Genomic DNA, 16415 nt, shown 5'->3' on the forward strand with positions numbered 1-16415 from the left:
TAAGAACTGATCGAGGAGGAGAATATTGTAGTAAAGCATTCCAAGATTACCTGAAGCTAAACGAAATACGTCATCAAGTTACAAACAGTTATGCTCCCCAACAGAATGGGGTAGTAGAAAGGAAGAATAGAACGTTAATGGAACTGAGCAGAAGCATGATGAATATCAAACAATTACCGAATTGTTATTGGGCGGAAGCAATAGCATGTACCACGTACATTTTAAATCAAACAGTCACAAAAACAAGACCCAATATAACTCCTTACGAAGCATGGAATAACCAATGTAGAACACCTCAAGGTGTTTGGCTGTTTGGCTTATGCTCATGTTCCTAAACAACATCGAGATAAGTTAAACAAAAAAACTGAAAAGACGGTTTTTGTTGGATACAGTGAAAATAGTAAAGGATACAAACTGTATAATCCACAAACCAATAAAATCATCATCAGCCGTGATGTAATATTTGATGAAAACAAGAGGTGGGTCATGGACTCAGAAGCATCTGATGTCCCGTTTGTCATCTCCGATAACGATGATCCAAGTCCAGCACAAAGGGAAGCAGATGTGGATGGAGCTCAAGAGGAACCAGAATCTGGTCAAGAGCATATAGTTGATAACTGATGCGGGCCCAAGTGTGGAAGAGCGGGCTATTTTGTATTTGGAGGCCCAAGATCGTGTAACAAAAGGGGCTTCACTAAAATGGCTCTAACTTGGGCTACGGGGGTCCGTTTTGGGCGTGCGACCAGGCGAAACGAACGTGAGAACGAGCTCCATCTTGCTGCAAACGCCTACGGTAGTTTGGGTCGTCTTCCGGGCCAAAAAACGCTTATTTCCATGAGTTATTTTATGTTTTGTGTTTTTTAGTGGGGTTTTTGGACTTTTATTTTGTTCTAGATTTTGGCCCAAGTGTGTTTTAGGCCCATTTTCGAATTTCGATCTTTATTTGTATGTTGCTAAAGCTAATGAAAAGTTCAGAATTGAATTTTGAAACTACCGAATTTTCACTTCAAATTCCGTGGCCATTGGGTTGCAATTTGGGGGTTGGGGAAGAACTACACGGGTATTCTTAGAATCAACGTGTTTGATCTTCGTTTCCGTATCACGCGCTACATCAATAACTCATGATCGCCTGGAAATTGAGAAGAGAATCAAGAAGCAGACTAGTCATAGTCACATGAGAATGATTCATCTTCAACAGATTCGGAGAATGAAGTTATCAACACAAGGAGCATTGATAGTTTCTACAGGGACACGAGGGCTCTCAGCGAAGCAGAAGTGCTGCAGAAATACAATGAAAATCAAGTAGTGAACTTTGTTCTTTATGCAACAAGTGCAGACCCAACTACGTATGAGGAGGCTAGTAAGGATAAGAGATGGATAGAAGCAATGAACAGAGAGATAGAATCTATCTACGAAAACCAAACTTGGGAGCTTGTAGAACCTCCAAAACACCAATAGGTGTGAGATGGATCTATAAAACAAAGTATGATGAAAAAGGAAACATGGACAAATACAAGGCCAGACTAGTGGTAAAAGGATACAAGCAAAAATATGGAATAGACTATCAGGAAGTATTTGCACCGGTGATCCGATTTGAAACAGTTCGATTAGTATTAGCTCTCGCGGCACAATATGATTGGCACCTTCATCAGATGGATATAAAAACAACATTTTTAAATGGGAAATTAAAGGAACAAGTTTACATAGAACAACCTCAAGCTTACATCAAACAAGGAGAAGAGAAAAAGGTATGTCATCTCAAACGAGCACTATACGGTTTGAAACAGGCACCGAGGGCGTGGTACAACAGAATAGATACTTATTTCTTGCAACACAAGTTCAAAAAATGCACCTATGAGCATACTCTCTATGTTAAGGACACTAATGAAGGAAAACTAGTGATATGCTTATATGTAGACGATCTAATTATTGTGAGCAGCTCTCTGAGGCTGATTTCTGAGTTCAAGGACACAATGAAAAAGGAATTTGAGATGACTGGTATGGTAGATTGCATTACTTTCTCGGTATGGAAGTACTTTACGAGAATGGTAATATAATTTTATCTCAAAGGAAGTACATGAGGAATTTATTAGAGAAATATAGAATGGATCAGTGCAACACGGTTTCCACACCATTGGAATATGGTCTCAAATTGTCAAAAGATGATCCTGAAGAATTTATAGATGAAAGTGTGTATCGAAGTCTGGTAGGAAGTCTGATGTATCTAACAAACACGAGACCAGATATTATGTTTGCAGTAAGTAAAATAAGTAGATTCATGGAATGTCCTAAGAAGAGTCATTGGGAAGCAGCAAAACGCATACTAAAATACATCAAAGACACTTTGGATCAGGGTATCACTTATTCTAAAGGAGGAAAAAGAAAGCTCATGGGTTTCAGTGATAATGATTATGCATGGAATATAGATGATAGCAAGATTACATCCGGATATATTTTTCATTTAGGATCAGGACCCATATCTTGGCAATCAAAGAAGTAAAAGGTAGTAGCGTTATCCTTAACAGAAGCAGAATATATGGCTCTAACTTTAGCCTGTTGTCAAGCAGTGTGGATAAAAGGAATCTTAGATGAACTGCAAGGAAAAGAAGATTACCCTATACCTATATTTTGCGATAATAAATCTACCATTTGCTTAGCAAAAGACCCAGTATACCATGGAAAGAGCAAGCATATCTGGGTCAAGTATCACTATATCAGAGATTTAATCAAGAAGGAAGAAGTGGCAGTAATTTTCTATGCAACCAAGGATCAAGTGGCTGACATTAAGACAAAGGCTCTACAACCGAAAGATTTCTCTCGTCTTAAGACCCTGCTACACTGATCTAGCTTACGGGAGGGTGTTAGACATGCATATTTATATTTATAAGCTAGATACTATAACTTTCACTATTCGTTTTATTATTATTATTAGACATAAGTAATAGCGGTTATCGCTATTAATATATATGTATATATACTCTGTATCATGATCTTCATAACTATCAATTCATTTTATGAACGTTTACCTTCATTCTTCGAAACCCTAAGTCAGAATTCTAACACTTTCCACAACTGTCTGAAATTCACTGTTCGATTTCAAGTCAAATTACAATATCACAAATGAAACTGGTCCAATCATAACAAATAACAAAATAACCCTGATGCATTCACTATGATTTAACTTCAATAACTCAAATTCATAGTTCAATTTCCAATCAATTCACAACTTCACTAATGAAATCGATTCAATCAAACAAATAACTAAACAAAACCTAATCAATCAACAAATAATAAATGATTATCGTAAGAAGGAAGGTAGAAATTGACGTAACCATAGCCTAGGGATTTATGCAAGAACCAGTCTCTGCAAACACGAACTGAACTCACCGATCCGATCATGGAGAGAAGTTGAAGGAGGTCGTTGTCGGTGATGTGAATGAATCAGCTGGAGGAGTCGGTCACGCTTGGTACAATGGAGGTCTTGGATTGTGATTTGGGGTGAGGTCTTGGATGGAAATGGTTTGTTCGTGATGCAGGTGATGGAAATGGGGTGGGGTCTCGGTGGAGATAGATGTTGAAATGGTTTTGGCCTTTTGGGGATGGTGATGCAAGTGTCTTTTAATAATAATAATAATAATAATAATAATAATAATAATAATAATAATAATAATAATAATAATAATAATAATAATAACAATAATAATATAAGAAACAAGGGCAATAATGTCAATTCACAACATTTCTAGCAGTTAACCTAACGACCAACTCACAGAGAGTTGTATCCTGTAGCGCTTTTTTAAGCGTCAAGGTTGCAAACCAGAAAAAAGTTTCTTAGTGGACCTCAATTGATTTTGGCCCCAAACCACATGGTTGTAAATTAAGGTTTCCTCCATATATTGACTTTAATGAGACAACGGTTAATTCAGTTATGCCCCACTTTAAAAACCGTAACAATTCAGTTAAATCGATAATTATGGTTTGATTAGTTCTGTTGTTGTAAGCCCACACTTTCTTAATGTGGAAGCCTAGTTTGGTTTGAGTTTAAGGAATGTTACAAAACCCAACATAAATTATTTCATATACGGTAAACATAGAGGCTGGTGCACAAAAAAACCAGTCCTGATTTGAATATGGAATCAGAAACTACAAAACCCAGAAGTGGGTATTGCTAGGAACTTAGTATAGAAGATCCGGTTCCACACCACCCTGCGCACTAGTTATATATCTGGTTGTAGCTATATGATTTGAAATTGGTTACACCTAATCCGAACCGATCAAACTATTAGAAGTTCGTAAACGTAATTCATATATTATGTATTAAACTTAGGACATGTATTATTTAATATGTATGTGTGTAACGATATGTTCGAAGGGGTGTGACTAATGGTTGGTATCAGTTCAAATGGCGGTTATTCCCGCCAAATTTCAACCGTCTTCACAACCGTTCCTCTTCTCAATGTATATATGTCTGTTTCCGGGAACTTCACTCGGTACCAAGACAATTTCAACCGCCAAATTGTCCATCATTCAATATTTACGAATAACATACAAAACCCAGTTCATCATCATGAATCCAATGAATGATGATGCTTCCGCTAGTTATGATTCTGATGTCTATCAAAGTGGTATCAGAGCACCAGGTTCCTTTGATCTTAGGGCTACATCTACAACGTTTCCATGCCAACACTGTGCAGATGAAAGAAGGGAAAGAAAGTGGCTGAAGCGGTGTTATTTCACATAATAATCCAGACCATCAAATATCAAACTGCAAGAAGAAAGAAGATGATGAAGAATCCCAACTAATTCGTCTCGTTATTAATACCGGAGTGCAACGACAGAATGACGAAGACGAAGATCACATAAGCGGTCAGAAACAAGAGTATCTCGTCGCCGGAACCGACGGAGGTTTCTGGTCGGAAATGTGGTATGTTAGTAAAACTCTAAAACACCAGTTTTCTGGAAATTTAGATATGTTCAAGCGCATTAAATGTATGACTGATGTTGAAACGAACACAGGTGAAAATTATTTATATTTCATTAGAGGAATAGGTGTTGTTGATGTTATGTCTGGGACGAAGAATATCCGAGTTCAAAGTGTGTTTTACACACAAGACATAGACAGAAACATTGTAAGTTATGATCAATTAAGAACACAAGGGTTCACGGTGAAGTTCACCGGAGACAAATGTAAATTGTTTCCAACCTTTAGTATTCCCCTAAACAATAACATAAACATAAGATCAGGATTAACAAGAGAAGAAGAAATGGGTGTTATGGAAAAACAGAAGATGATGTACAAAGAATCGGAATTTATGATGTTCAAAACGAATTACTTGAATAATTATTTCGAAAAACTTGAAATATCATCCAACGAACCAGACTGGAACGTGATGATACTTCAAACAATGAGATTCAAGGAATTCTTAGATTGTAAGGCATTACTCGACATGATAGACAATGATGAATATGTTAGAAAGTACAAGTTCATTTTGCAAACAAAGTTTGACGAAATGGTGGAATGGTTTATAACGAAAAAGTTGGGGGTGACAACCAGACCGATTCCTGCTTATGCCTCAAACAACCGAAGGATATGTCTGCTGGATATGTATCTGATAATAGAACGAGAAGGAGGACACCGATATGTGACGGAAAATAATCTCTGGCTGATGATAGCCAAAGAGATGGGATTCGAGTATAGTGATGGTGATATATGCGTCTGGTATACGCAATGTATTTAGATGTCCTGGTATATTATCACAAGTTTAAAACTGTCCAGTCACAAGTATATGACAAAGAGAAGACAGAAGAGAAAACAACGCTGGGAAGGAACACGGAACCAAGGAGCAGCCGAAGTGAGGGAGACACTGCAGAACAAGATGCAGGTCAAGATATAAGGGCTGAAGTTAATCAAGTGGTTACGGATGATCTGTCGTCGAAGCACTATGCGTTGTTTACCAACAATGGATGGCATGAAAACAAGAGGAGGCATACAAGACGAAGGTTTGATTTCAACAAAGCTCGAGCAGCAATGGATGATGCTAATGAGAGTGTTCTTAAATATTCCCGTAAACATGATTATGTTTAGGGGAGAGTATTAGAAGTTCGTAAACATAATTCATATATTATGTATTAAACTTAGGACATGTATTATTTAATATGTATGTGTGTAATGATATGTTCGAAGGGGTGTGACTAATGGTTGGTATCGGTTCAAATGGCGGTTATTCCTGCCAAATTTCAACCGTCTTCACAACCGTTCCTCTTCTCAATGTATATATGTCTGTTGCCGGGAACTTCACTCGGTACCAAGACAATTTCAACCGCCAAATTGTCCATCATTCAATATTTACGAATAACATACAAAACCCAGTTCATCATCATGAATCCAATGAATGATGATGCTTCTGCTAGTTATGATTCTGATGTCTATCACAAACTCGAAAAAAAACCTGAAACCGGAACCATACCGAACCGATTACTTCTCTCCCCAACAACCGGTTTCATACCCGACCCAGTTTTACCAATACCCAGTTAGTGACTTGTCTAGAACCGAATCCGGCTTTGAAAAAAACCCGGTTTTGAGTACATGTAGGCAAACATATCCGGATTAATTTTAATTAATTACACTACACTACACTACACTACTTTTCAAGTACAGATGGGGGTCTCCCTAGCAGCTCTCTATTCGCTAGGATAGAGGTATGGTGAATAGAGGTATGGTTTGCCTACAACCCATCATTAGCTATTAGTGGAATTTTACCAGGTATGGTTGGTATTTTTGTATAGGTGTCAATTTCTAAAATTTTAATTAAGTGAGAAGTGATAAGTATGATTTAACTTGAGACTATAATGTGTATACTAAACTGAAGGGTAAAACCAACATAAGATACATATAATTTTTTAGTAATGGAAATAAATTGTAAAACTAACTTCTTTGTATTACATTGAAAGACCTCGACTATGAATGGGTTTTGTAACTAGTTAACACAGGAACAACAAGCATATAGAAGACGGTGACAAAGAAACCAGTTCCAAACCCGACGAATGCAAGCAAACGAGTGACAGAGTGTTCCTCCTCATTAGATGCTGCGGGAGTTTCCAACAACACTTGAGGTCTTTCACAGTATTTCAATGAATCTTGATGACATAAGCCAGGGTTTCCTTCAAAGCTAGCATCAGCAAAGGTCGAAAGTTGACTTCCAGAAGGAATTACCCCGGTGAGATTATTATATGCAACACTAAACTTCGATAACATTAACAACACCATGAAAGATGAAGGGATTGTTCCAGTCAAACTGTTATATGACAAATCCAGGGTCTGTAGGTTTCTCAGAGCTGATAAAGAATCGGGAATCGAACCTGATAAATTGTTGTGTTTGAGATCCAAAACAACTAGCTTCTTCAAGTTTCCAAACTCTGGCCAGATTGGTCCGGTTAGGACGTTGCTACTAAGGTCTAATAGTTGCGGAAACATCCTGATATGATAGTCCTGCAGTGTCAACCATATCAAATTTCTAGAGTTGTAATTCATGAGATCCGGGGCCAGATCATCTTCTAATGAAATCAGGCTTTGTAATTCGGTTAGATTCTTGGGTATCTCTCCGGAAAAGGAATTGTTTGATAAATCCAAGTAGAAGAGAGACAGGAAATCACCAAATTTAGCTGGAATCGATCCTGTCAAGTGGTTAGACGATAAATCCAGCAACTGCAACTGTGTTAAACTGTTTAGCCACGATGGAAGGCTACCAGTGAGCCCGCAATTGGAAATCACTAGAGCTTTGAGTGTTTTGAACTGTAAATTGCTATCAGATGGCAGCTGTTCACCGTAGAAGTTCATGGTAAGAACCAAAATGGTAAGATTGGGGCTATGTTGGAGGACTTCAAGAGTTGACGAGAGGTTACTGAAGCTGCAACTGGCAAGTGAAAGGTAAGAAAGAGATTCAAAATTCTTGAAACTTTCTGGGATTGGGCCTGTCATGAGTTTGTTACTCGAAAAGTTTAAAGCTTTTAGTTCTCGACAAGATGCAAGATTATCAGGTATTGTACCCGAAAAGTTATTATTGCTCAGATCAAGTGAGGCAAGATTAACCATCTTCAAACAGTTAAAGTCGATCGGACCGTCCAACGAATTGTTTCTCAAGTTAAGAAAAGAAATGGTTTGGGAGTTTGACAATGATGGAGGCACCCCACCAGACAGATTATTTGAATGAGATACGAAGCGACTCAAACTCAGAAAGTTATGAAAGACATCAGGTATATTTCCTGAGAACCTGTTGGATGAAATGTCCAAATGTACCAGTGGACTAGAGGAATTACCGATTCCTGTGAACTCATTGTCCTGGAAAGCCAGTTTGTACAATCTTGGTAATCCAAGTAAGAAGTCTGGTATGATACCGGAAATAAAATTGGAAGCAACAGACAGATGTTCAAGAAAAGTGCAATTCCCCACTTGAGGTGGAATGATTCCAGTGAAGTAATTTGAAGCGAAATCAAGAACTCGAATTCTGCTGGAATTAACACATAAACCAAATGGAAGGAAACCTCTAAGGTTATTATCAGAGATGTCTAATACTTGAAGTGCAGGCAGATTTATGCTAACTGGTAAAACGCGGTTAAACTCATTTCCACTTAAATTAAGTTCTTTCAAATGGGTGAGATGAAAAAGGGGAACTGGAAGAGGGCCTGAAAGGAAATTGTGTGAAAGATCGAGTGTTGTAAGCTGATCTAAATACGAAACTGAAGTAGAAATTCGACCACCTGATATTTGATCAGGGAGTTGTAGTTTAACAATTCTGCCTGATGAGGAATTACAAGTGACACCTATCCAGTTGCAGCAATAAGAAGAGGATGAATTTGCAGGCCACCATCCATCAATTGGTGAATACAATGCATTCATGAAACCCGTTAATCCTCTTAAGTCGTTGGGATTGCATGTCGGATTCTGTGAAATCACGAGAAGCTGAGTTTGTATAGAGATCAGAACAAATACCCAAAGCCTTAAAGCTACAACCATCTTATTATATATCAACTGATAGACACAAAACAAGAATAAAAGGTTTGAGCAATGGGGACTGTTGTTTTTGAATACACCGACTTCGAGAAGGGGCTTAATTGGAAGTCAAATATCATTTGTTGTTTCGTGTGTGATTAACACTCTTGTAGTCTTGTTCGACGGCTGTTTTGGCCAGTCAAAGATTTTTTATTTGTTGTGGAGTTATTATTATTATTTTTTAAATTATTCTAACTTTCAGTGCTTTGAAATTGACATAGCTTCATTTATTTATTTATTGTGACTATTGATATACTTAACTAATATTTAAAGATGTTCACATAGAAATGACCTTTTACTTTATGCAATAATATGGTTTGTCTACACCAACCCTTGGTAGAAATGACCTTATGCTTTATGAACAATATTCAAGATGGTAGATGAAAGTAACCAAATAATGTACTTCACGATGTTTGTTTAAAGTCATAGAATACACATTTTGTTAATTTTTAAATTGGTATTTAATTGATTGTTCTATTTTTGTATATTGAAGGATTTGAAGCATTGTATCATATAGTTAAAAAAAATTGTGTGTATTGTCACACCCCACTCTTAACATGTTAACGTGACTAGTTGGTAAATAACTTAGTGTATATTGTCACACCCATTCGAATTAATTAGGTCTTTCCCGAATTTTGGTGGGAAGCATTTACCGATATAGAAGTCATGTTATAAACAATCGACAGAAATAGAGAGGAGAATAAGTTGTCACGTGGCGTTAAAGTGGAATTGTTTATTAGAAGTAGGGTTAAAACCAAATTATACTTAGCTCGTTGGCTTGCAATCATCAAGATTTTGGGATTAAAGAAAAGGTAAAAGCGGTACAATTGATGAAAGCTATGGACAAACATCATAACCTTTTAACATATCACATAGACAGAGAATCTAATTTACTCTATGTCCATTAGGTAAACAAACTCCAAGTTTCATATAGACAAGGAGCACACTCACTAGGACACATGATTGGCTTCTCAAAGCTCTTCAATCTGAAATTCCCGAATTGTTGGAATAACAAGCAATACGATGACACTGAGAAGGAAACCAGTTCCAAACCCAACCCATTCAACCAAATAAGTGATAGAAAAGTTTTTACTCTTAAATGCTGAAGGTTGCAACAAATCTTGAACTTTATCACATTTCGTAAAGAATTCGCCACATAAACCCGTGTTTCCTTCAAAACTGGAGTTTGGAAAAGTCGAAAACTGGCCTCCAGAAGGAATGGTCCCCGATAATGCATTGTACGCGACACTGAAGTTTGATAAGGCGTGGAGTTTCACCAAAGAATGAGGTATCTCCCCAGACAAGTTGTTATGAGACAAATCCATAATCTGTATACTAAATAAATTCCCCAAGGTACCTGGAATATTACCTGATAGCTTATTGTATTTGAGATTCAAATTTTCTACGTATATGAGATTTCCAAACTCGGGCCAGATTTGGCCCGTGAGAGAGTTGTAACTGAGGTCCAATGTCCGTCGGAGTGGAATGCCATAGCTGCATGGCACCTTTTTGCCACTCATGCCGTGCCTCTTGAAAACAGGTAAATTTAGATTAATCATTAATGAGGTGTTAAGGAATCGAAGGCCCGTTAATCCAGTGAGGCTTTTTGGAATCCCGCCGGTTAAACAGTTGGTCGATAGATTCAAGTAACCGAGAGACTGTAAATTTCCTAAAAAGGGCGGAATCTGTCCGTGCAACTGGTTACTCGACAAATCCAAAACCGTTAGTTTTGTTAGACCATCTAACCAGAGAGGAATCGTACCCGTGAGATTGCTTCTGCGCATCAAAAGATTCTTGAGCATTTTAAATCGTAGGTTAGCAATGGATGGCATTTCTTCGTTGACAAAGCTGCTTGAAAGGACCAAAGTGGTAAGATTTTGGCAGTGTTGGAGAATTTGGAGTGAAACAGAAAGGTTTTTCAAGTTCAAGCTTGAGATGGAAAGATGAGATAAAGAGTTAAATCTTTTAAAGCTTTCCGGGATTCGACCCGTGAGCTTATTCCCATCAAGATATATGGTTTTTAATGATGAACAAGCGGGCAAATTATCAGGAATCGCTCCTGAAAACTTGTTAGTAGCCAAATCAAGAAAGACGAGGTTTATCATCGACGAGCAGTTTAGATCAATCAAACCAGAAAACGAATTGCTTCTTAATATCAACCTAGAAATACTACCAGAATTCACAAGTGAAAAGGGTAACCCACCATCAAAATTATTCGAATAAGCTGCAAAATAAGTCAAATTCGGAAAGGTGTGAAAGAAATCAGGCAGCTCACCCGAAAGCCCATTAATCGAAACATCCAAATAAACAAGATTCGAGGGATAACTATTTCGAAGCTGACCGATTAGTTCGTTATCTTGAAGATACAATCTAGACAATCTTGGTAAGCTGAGTAAATAGTCTGGTATGATCCCAGAAACATAATTTGCATCTAAAGAAAGATGTTCCAAGAAACTACAATTCGCAAATTCAGGTGGAATCTCACCTCTAAAGTGATTTTCCCCAAATTTAAGAACTCTAATTCCAGTAGAGTTGATGCACAAGCCTGTTGGAATTGGACCTACAAAATTATTGTCAGATATATCGAACAATCGTATCGAAGGTAGGTTGAGACTAGCCGGTAAAGACCCGGAGAACTCGTTAGCGCTTAAATCAAGAACTTGTAAATATTGCAAGTGGAAAATGGAAACAGGGAGAGTGCCTTTGAGTAATAAATTACGAGATAGATTTAAGGTTCTAAGGTGGTCTAAATTTGCCAATGAATCAGCCAAACTACCCACTAGGTTTTTTCTTGAGAGTTTTAATCCGATAACCTTACCGGAGAAAGCGCAAGTGACACCATCCCAATCGCAGCAATTGGGAGAATTTGAAGTCCATCCGGGAATTGGTGATTCCATTCCGTTCATGAAATGTTGTAATACCATGGAATCGTTGGAATTGCAGGTGGGGTTTAAGTGGGCTTTTACAGAAAACCCTGCAAGTATGATAGTTGCATATAACCAAAATACATTCATCTTAAAGATTGCAAAACTATGATTCAGTATTTGGGTTTATATTCACTGTATACATGTAGTTAAAGGTTATAAACGTGTTTGAATTGAGAGTTACTCCAAGGAATTTGATCATCAATGGTGTGGGACAATGTTGTCTGGGAATATTCACTGTATACATGTAGTGAAAGGTTATAAACGTGTTTGAATCGACAGATGATGAAAAGGAAATTGGAGAGAAAACATATGATTATATTGATTAAAAATTATTAATATATTTAATTAGCTAGGTTACACAAATATAATAAAAGAAATATTGAGTATTTAAGATGAAAATTTAGAAATCATAAGGTGTTAACTAATAATTTAATATATTATGTTTTATTACTATTGCTTTAGTTACCGTTAACGTAGGGATATTGGGTTTTAATAATGACAACTGTCATCATTTGGTCGTCGTGATTAATCACAACTAGTGAAATGTCTAAAAACAATCCTAACTTTGAACGCGTTTACTACCAATGATCAATGTTAAACGTTGAATTATGAGTATCGCGGAAATTTCTAGATATATACACGTTTAACATATAAAGTGTGGTAGGTAGTTTTCATGAAGTCTTCGATTAGGACGTATACCAACTCATCAAAAGGTTTTAACTATGTGTGGTTGATGTGAAGCATAGTGTCCATATTGGCCCTCATCCAACGGCACACATTTTGCGTGTCATTACATTGTTGACCTTTTGTGAAAGGTAAAACAATGGAGATTCTGTGGCAACATATACGACGGATTTGTGACAGTTTTAGCGACGTAATATTTATGACATTTGCGATGGTTTCAAGGACTATTTAGCGGGGGACTTATCCAAGGCCATCTGGCGATAGTTTTCGTAACAGATTCGACGAATTCCATGTTAAACCCAAAGCACTTGCAGATAAGGGGTGGATTGGTTTTGATCTCATGGGGTGGCTTGAAGGAGATCTAGTAAGATAATAACTGGTGTATTATTATTTGAATGTTTAAGTTATCTATTAAGTTTAAATAATTTATTTAAATTTGAAAGTCCTTGGAACCCCTCTAGGATCCATAAAGAGGGGAGCATTTGTGAGTCATTCTTACATAAACAAACAAGATAGAAATAATTAGAAAATTCAATTCATTATAATCGACACAACTTACAATATACCGAACGAGTACACATCTACTCCACCACGTTTACGCACCGTTGCCAACCCTTAGTGAGCTCCCCTAGGGTTGGAGACTCACATCCTACACTAACACATAGTGATTACTCTCTCTAACACATCTAAACACACACAAATCCAAATGCTCTCTGAAATTTTCAAATTAAGTGAAACATTACACAAACACACACATATATATAAGGCAATATGACTAAATGGCTAACCACTAAAGTGGGCGAAAGCACTAAGCACTTAAGTGCACCAAGCCCTTTAAGTGCGCCAAACACTTAAGTGAGCCAAGTACTTAAGTGTGCCTATATTTAGACAAAACACTTTCATAGTGACAATCACTATTCTTGGTTTTGCACCAACAAACTCCCCATTAACTGTTGTTATCAATTATGTCCAACACTAGTAATCATCAGTCACAAATCTGCATCAACATACTCCCCCCTTGACAGATGATATCAGGTCTTCTCTATTTGGAAAGACTTGATCTTCTAGTTTCCACTGTGATCTTCAACCGTCAATCACTAAGACTTGTTGTAGATCAATTATGTTTGGCCACTTTATGAAAACTGACAAACCGAACATCAATCATTATTATCCCCCTCAACAATAACCTCTTCCTAATATATCAGCAATCAAAGAACCTTTTGTCTATAGTCAAATTTAACGTCCCAAGACTTAAGATGTAATAGACATATGGCAGGAAGTTTGAATCTCTGCATCAAATGAATCAGCTTCCATAAAGACAAAAGCTTTTGTTAGATAAGCTAATAACGAACTGAACTTTGATACTGTCTGCAACTACCATAAACATTTTCTTGATCTTTGTCTTCAACCAAAAGTGTATGATTCCGTATTGTATCTTTATGTCTCTACCAATTACCCGGTGTCTTTCTTTTCAATCTCCCCTCAAGGTAAGCACCTTCGGATTATTTCGAGACTCCGACTCGATCAACTGGTAAGTTTTACGTCCGATCAGTTATCCCTACTACAACCGACATATGATAAAGGTTCAATCTTCAACTAATCACCCATCGAACAATTTGTTTCATCACGAATACATTTTGTGTAACACCCATCTTGATTATTTAATATTTTATCATAAAATATACCACTTTTTAAAACAAAATCACCATTTCATTAAATAAACAAAATAGTAGGAGTTTATAATGATAGTAACTTAGTTAACCAACCATCTAGTTTAAACATTCCAAAAATGACAAGTTAAGTGTTTACAACATAACATTGTTTTGAACAAGATTAGATAAGCGCGGAAGCTTCAAAATTGGTGTTCGGTTCTTGGATTCTTGCTTGATCGCCATCCGGGATAAGACCAACATCACCTAGTGCCAAAACCACGTTAAATGTTAGTTTTGACAACGTTAAAATACGCATAAACAAGTTCTAGAATCAAACAATCAAAAATAAAATAAAATTTCAGATTTAAGTCTGTCGCGCCACGCGACAGACTCCTTTCAATCGTTCGCGTGCCGCGAGGGCTCTCGCGTGTCACGCCAGGTTTACTGGTTCCTGTCGCATGCCGCGGGGGAGCCTGTTTTCCAGCAGGTGCAGGTTTGAGACCTGCATTTCCTGCCCAGCTCCGTTTTTTCGCAATTCAAACTTCAAATACTCATAACTTTTGATCCAAATGTCCGTTTTAGGCGATTCTTTTTCCTACGCGTCTGTAATTTAATTACCGACGCGTCTATTACATTTATTTTACCAAAAATTGAGTTTACGAACCGAACGTCTATAATCACTATTGTGTTTATTCGACCCACATGGTTTGCACCATATTTCTAACATTAATATTTTTATGATTACAAGGCATATTCACCCATCTTCCGGGGTTTACGATTACTGGCATTTCATTACCAATTTCATGGTTTACGCTCTCGTAATCCAACTTGCCAATTTATCTTTCAACACCTTCCTATTACCAATTCAACATATATATCTAATTGACCCGTTTGGCTGCTTTATGGTGTCCACCATTTCAACGACAACCAAACATTTTATAGTCTAGATTTGATTCATTCAATTAAGTAGTGATCATCGTCACTTCAACTAATACAAATCCATATTCTAAAACATGACTTTGAATGACTAAAATATCAAATTTACGTAATGTAACGAGACAAGTTACATACCTTCAAAGTGCCCCCTTCAAACGTGCGTCACCACCGGCTTGTCCACTCGACGTTCCGGTTTCGTTTCCTATAGAGTTCAAGCACGTATTGTTTAGAACTCTTTTCTCAACATTCACGCATAATTCACCAAAATAAACAAGTATGCGTTTTAAATTCAGATTTTTAATCATTAGGCTCCCTTTTAGGCATTTCTAGAACTCTTTTCTCAACATTCACGCATAATTCACCAAAATAAACAAGTATGCGTTTTAAATTCAGATTTTTAATCATTAGGCTCCCTTTTAGGCATTTCTACGAACCTAAAGGGCAGAATTTCATACAATTTACAATTAGGCTCATGACTAATTATTTAGTCAAGATTAAACTTTAATTAGGCATGCTCATATCAAAATTTTCACATCAAATTCTGAAATCACTTCATGGAGCTTAAATTACACTAGAATAACATTCATCATAACATGTTTCTACAAAACCCACTTAACACCATCAATGGTGATTATGAATTTCACAAGTAACAAACAAAATCTCAACGAGTAATTGACTAGGGTTTATCCCTAGACACTATTTCATTCTAATTTCATCCAAACAACCATCATGCATCATTAATTTCGAATTTCTCATGTTCATCCAGAAATTTAGATGGAACTTTTCTAAGAAAATTTACATACCTTATGACCCCTTTTAAGAGGAGATCACTATTCTATGCTCGGATTTCGATTTGGAACTAAAATTGGCCTTCAATTTGGACAATTAGCATGAACTAGGGTTTTGATGGAGGTTCTTGGTCGCCCCACGTGTTTTGTTCGAACCAAGCACACACTCAAAGTGTGTATTTGGTGTTTTTATTTTGTTTTAATATTTTAAGTTTCCAACTTAATAAATTTGGTTCCCCAACTATTGTTTAGTTCATATTTCTAGGTGTTTTAACCCACTTTCATGTCGCAACAAGACTTTTATCTAACTAGGTTATCTTTATTCCTAGTTAGTTCATTTGTTTATTTACCGGTATTGTATTTATAATAAAAGATTTAT

At 36.9% G+C, this 16415-nt stretch overlaps 3 protein-coding genes across 3 annotated transcripts; 1 reads left to right on the forward strand and 2 right to left on the reverse strand.

Moving 5' to 3' along the window:
- The first annotated feature begins 2026 nt into the window (after positions 1–2026).
- On the forward strand, positions 2027–2500 carry LOC118479530 (secreted RxLR effector protein 161-like). Its single transcript, XM_035974090.1, has one exon. It carries the CDS (start codon positions 2027–2029, stop codon positions 2498–2500), a length of 474 nt encoding a protein of 157 aa, XP_035829983.1.
- A 4458-nt stretch (positions 2501–6958) lies between these two features.
- LOC110907389 (phytosulfokine receptor 1) lies at positions 6959–9013 on the reverse strand. Its single transcript, XM_022152382.1, has one exon. It carries the CDS (start codon positions 9011–9013, stop codon positions 6959–6961), a length of 2055 nt encoding a protein of 684 aa, XP_022008074.1.
- Positions 9014–9850: 837 nt separating this feature from the next.
- Positions 9851–12119, reverse strand: LOC110903755 (phytosulfokine receptor 1). Its single transcript, XM_022149544.2, has 2 exons — positions 11868–12119; positions 9851–11609 (listed from the first exon to the last, which is right to left on the reverse strand). Exons 1-2 carry the CDS (start codon positions 12061–12063, stop codon positions 10021–10023), a joined length of 1785 nt encoding a protein of 594 aa, XP_022005236.1. The 5' UTR covers positions 12064–12119; the 3' UTR covers positions 9851–10020.
- Positions 12120–16415: the final 4296 nt, after the last annotated feature.

This window comes from Helianthus annuus, chromosome 6, assembly GCF_002127325.2.
Source record: "Helianthus annuus cultivar XRQ/B chromosome 6, HanXRQr2.0-SUNRISE, whole genome shotgun sequence".
Classification (NCBI taxonomy): domain Eukaryota; kingdom Viridiplantae; phylum Streptophyta; class Magnoliopsida; order Asterales; family Asteraceae; genus Helianthus; species Helianthus annuus.